This window comes from Atta cephalotes (genome assembly GCF_000143395.1).
Source record: "Atta cephalotes unplaced genomic scaffold scaffold00023, whole genome shotgun sequence".
NCBI lineage: Eukaryota > Metazoa > Arthropoda > Insecta > Hymenoptera > Formicidae > Atta > Atta cephalotes.
Genome location: NW_012130087.1, coordinates 681,659 through 684,570, shown reverse-complemented (window position 1 = coordinate 684,570; position 2,912 = coordinate 681,659). Strand labels below are relative to the sequence as shown.

The 2,912-nt window shown below is 27.8% G+C and overlaps 1 protein-coding gene across 1 annotated transcript; it reads left to right on the top strand.

Annotated features, from left to right (window-relative positions):
- Positions 1 to 597: 597 nt before the first annotated feature.
- On the top strand, positions 598 to 1,614 carry LOC105619822 (protein PBDC1). The gene is made up of 4 exons (XM_012201338.1): positions 598 to 618; positions 930 to 995; positions 1,115 to 1,174; positions 1,258 to 1,614. The coding sequence occupies exons 1-4, from the start codon at positions 598 to 600 to the stop codon at positions 1,612 to 1,614; spliced, it is 504 nt and encodes a 167-aa protein (XP_012056728.1).
- The last annotated feature ends 1,298 nt before the right edge of the window (positions 1,615 to 2,912 follow it).

Sequence of the window (2,912 nt, the reverse complement as noted above, 5' to 3'; positions counted from 1 at the left end):
GAGATTGAATTTATTAAAAATCTCTATAATAGTTATAGTAATTATAGAAACTTTGATACATACTAGTAATTATGTTTGGTAAAAACGGATTGAAAATTTGCATAAAGGAACTTCGTAATTTTATAAAATATTATAAAACATTAAATTCACACACTAAATTAACTTGTTCGAATTTTCAATTTCGTTTATTAAAATTCAACAACTTTTATTTACATATGTAGTAGATGCGAAATTGAAATTTTTTTATTTAAAAACCCATTAAATAATCTCTCCTATGGATATTGGCGCTTCTTCCTGAGGATTTAGTACAGAGACGAATCACATTTACTTTCGACTATACGATTTTATCGATTGTGTCAGAAAATGTATATAGTCACGTAGTTCTCAAATTGAAAATGGATATACTGGCGATAGTATGTATGGGCGATTTCGACAATAAAAAGACTGACATAGCCTTTCACAGGTTTCTCTCTGTTATACATATAAATACTGTCACACGTGTGTTACAAGTGTGATGTTACTTTAGCACGAATGATTTAATGTTTATACAAATATATGATTTTTTGAAAATCATTCTGTGAAGCTGCGAATAATATAATGGCGCAAATAGGGAACATAGTAAGTAAATTATTGTTTACCTGCAGAAATTTAACCTAGATTATAATTTTATAACCTAAATGATTATATCTTATTTATGATATAATGCAAGTAATTTTAAAAATTATTGAATAACTGGCAATTATTTAAATTTTCCATCTTGATTAAGATTTATTTTTTCATCTAATAAATAATTATTAATAATATTGTATTAATAATATTTGTATACTAAATAATTCCTCTTGTTTCATTTCTATTTTATGTATATGTGATACTTCCAAATTAATTCATGACAAGCACTTATTTATGCAATAATATATTGTATATTTAAGACAGCAGATCAATTAATGGCTGGTACTAGTGTATTGTCAAGACCTGCTGAAGAATTCGAAAATGATGTGAGTAAAATCGTATATAAATTAATGAGCGAGTAATATTTATTATTGTATACTGTATACTATACGAAAATTTTAAATCAATTTTACTTAAGGAATGTTTTCCTTTTTTTCTATTTTAGCCATCTTTGGAAGCGATGTGGGCAATCAAAGCCATGGAACATGCAGAGGTTTATTTTAATGTAAGTTATACAATATTATACAAACATATATCAGGATTATGAAATAAATAAATAGTATAAATGATAGAGATATTATGCTGTAGATTTTATGCTCGGTTGATCCGAAGCTTTTGAAACTAACACCTCACGATGAGCAAATCTATAAGACTTTTAAAGATACATTTCCTAGTATGAAAGTGAATAAAGTGGATGAAGACGAGTTGAAATCTCCAGAAGGAAAGATAAAGTGGAGGTTCTTTTGTGAACAATTTAAGGACATTGTAGAGGACTATAGTTTTGGTACATTATTGAGAGCAGATTGCACTGGAGATTATTCGGAGCAGAATAGCATACTAACAACCCGGATACAATTTTATGCTATAGAACTCACAAGGAATAGAGAAGGCTTTAATGACGGTGTACGAGAAAAGTACAAATCGAATAGAACTGTAAAAAAATAGATTTGATATTATAATTAATTACGTTAACATTACTGAAAGTAAATTCAGATATATTATTTTTCTATTATTTTTTTAAATGTAAGAGAATGTATTGAGTAATGTAAGAGACAATTTTATATATATAAGATAAATGTAAGATATATATATATATATATATATATATATATATATTATAATAAAAATTATATATAGCAGACATTAAATTGATATTTAAATATATTTACCATCCTGAGTCACTGAACTTTTTTTCTTTTAATTTTATATAACATTGAAATAAAAAAAGACATAATTTATTAAATGAATAAATATTATACCTAAGATTGTAAAAGAAAAAGGATAATAAAATTGATAAAAAAGGAGAATGTAAAGAAAGAAGAATGAATATAAAATAAAGATACATAAGAATTATCTGACTACAAAGAATTTGATTATCAATGAAGCTCGCAGTATCTCTGTGAAGACTTCAATAAAAAATTAAAGGAAATACATAAAGTTACAAGATGTCTGTTAATTTTGAGGGTTGAGTGAAAGAATGTACGAGAGCGACCATTTCTAGAATATATTACTATATACACACTTTAATAACCAAAAACAAACATTACAGCAATAATATTGTTATTAATGTAATATTATATGCAATAATAGAATCGTTTATCAATTGTAGTGAAAACACCGAAAACCTTGCTTCTTCTTTTACTGGAAAGAACAATGCGTACGGTTTGTCTTCTTTTTATTATTAATAATATTAATTCGCATAATGGCGCCCGATCGATCGCACCCGCATGTTGTCGTGGATGTTATAAAAAAATTAGTAAACGTTACCTTGTTTGCCACACAATAATCTAGGCGCGAATACACTATTTCTCGAGAGCGCGGTCGACCCGCGAGCCGATCGATCGTTATCGTAGAATAATAAATATGACAGTGCGATATCTAAAAAATCTGTCTTTTTATGCAACTTGCACATTCAAATACAAGTGTATTCGAAAAATTTACATTGTTTTATTGCCCTTACGAACATTAAGGAGAATAACAAGTAGCTGCCAAATCGTCTATATGGAGAGAGAAACAAGATAATACACTTTTTTCGAGCTTTGCATTTTAGTGACAAAAGTACAAAGGAAGAAATAACTTTCAAAACCCGTTTCGATATGTGATATGTGATATGTGATAATTACTGGAAATTATTCATTTCAAATTATGGATCATTTAACGATTTAGCAATTACGGATTCTCCGAATCGAGCGGTACTGTGGCTTCTTTCCCAATTTCGCTTTTGCTCATTCTCTCTCTCTCTC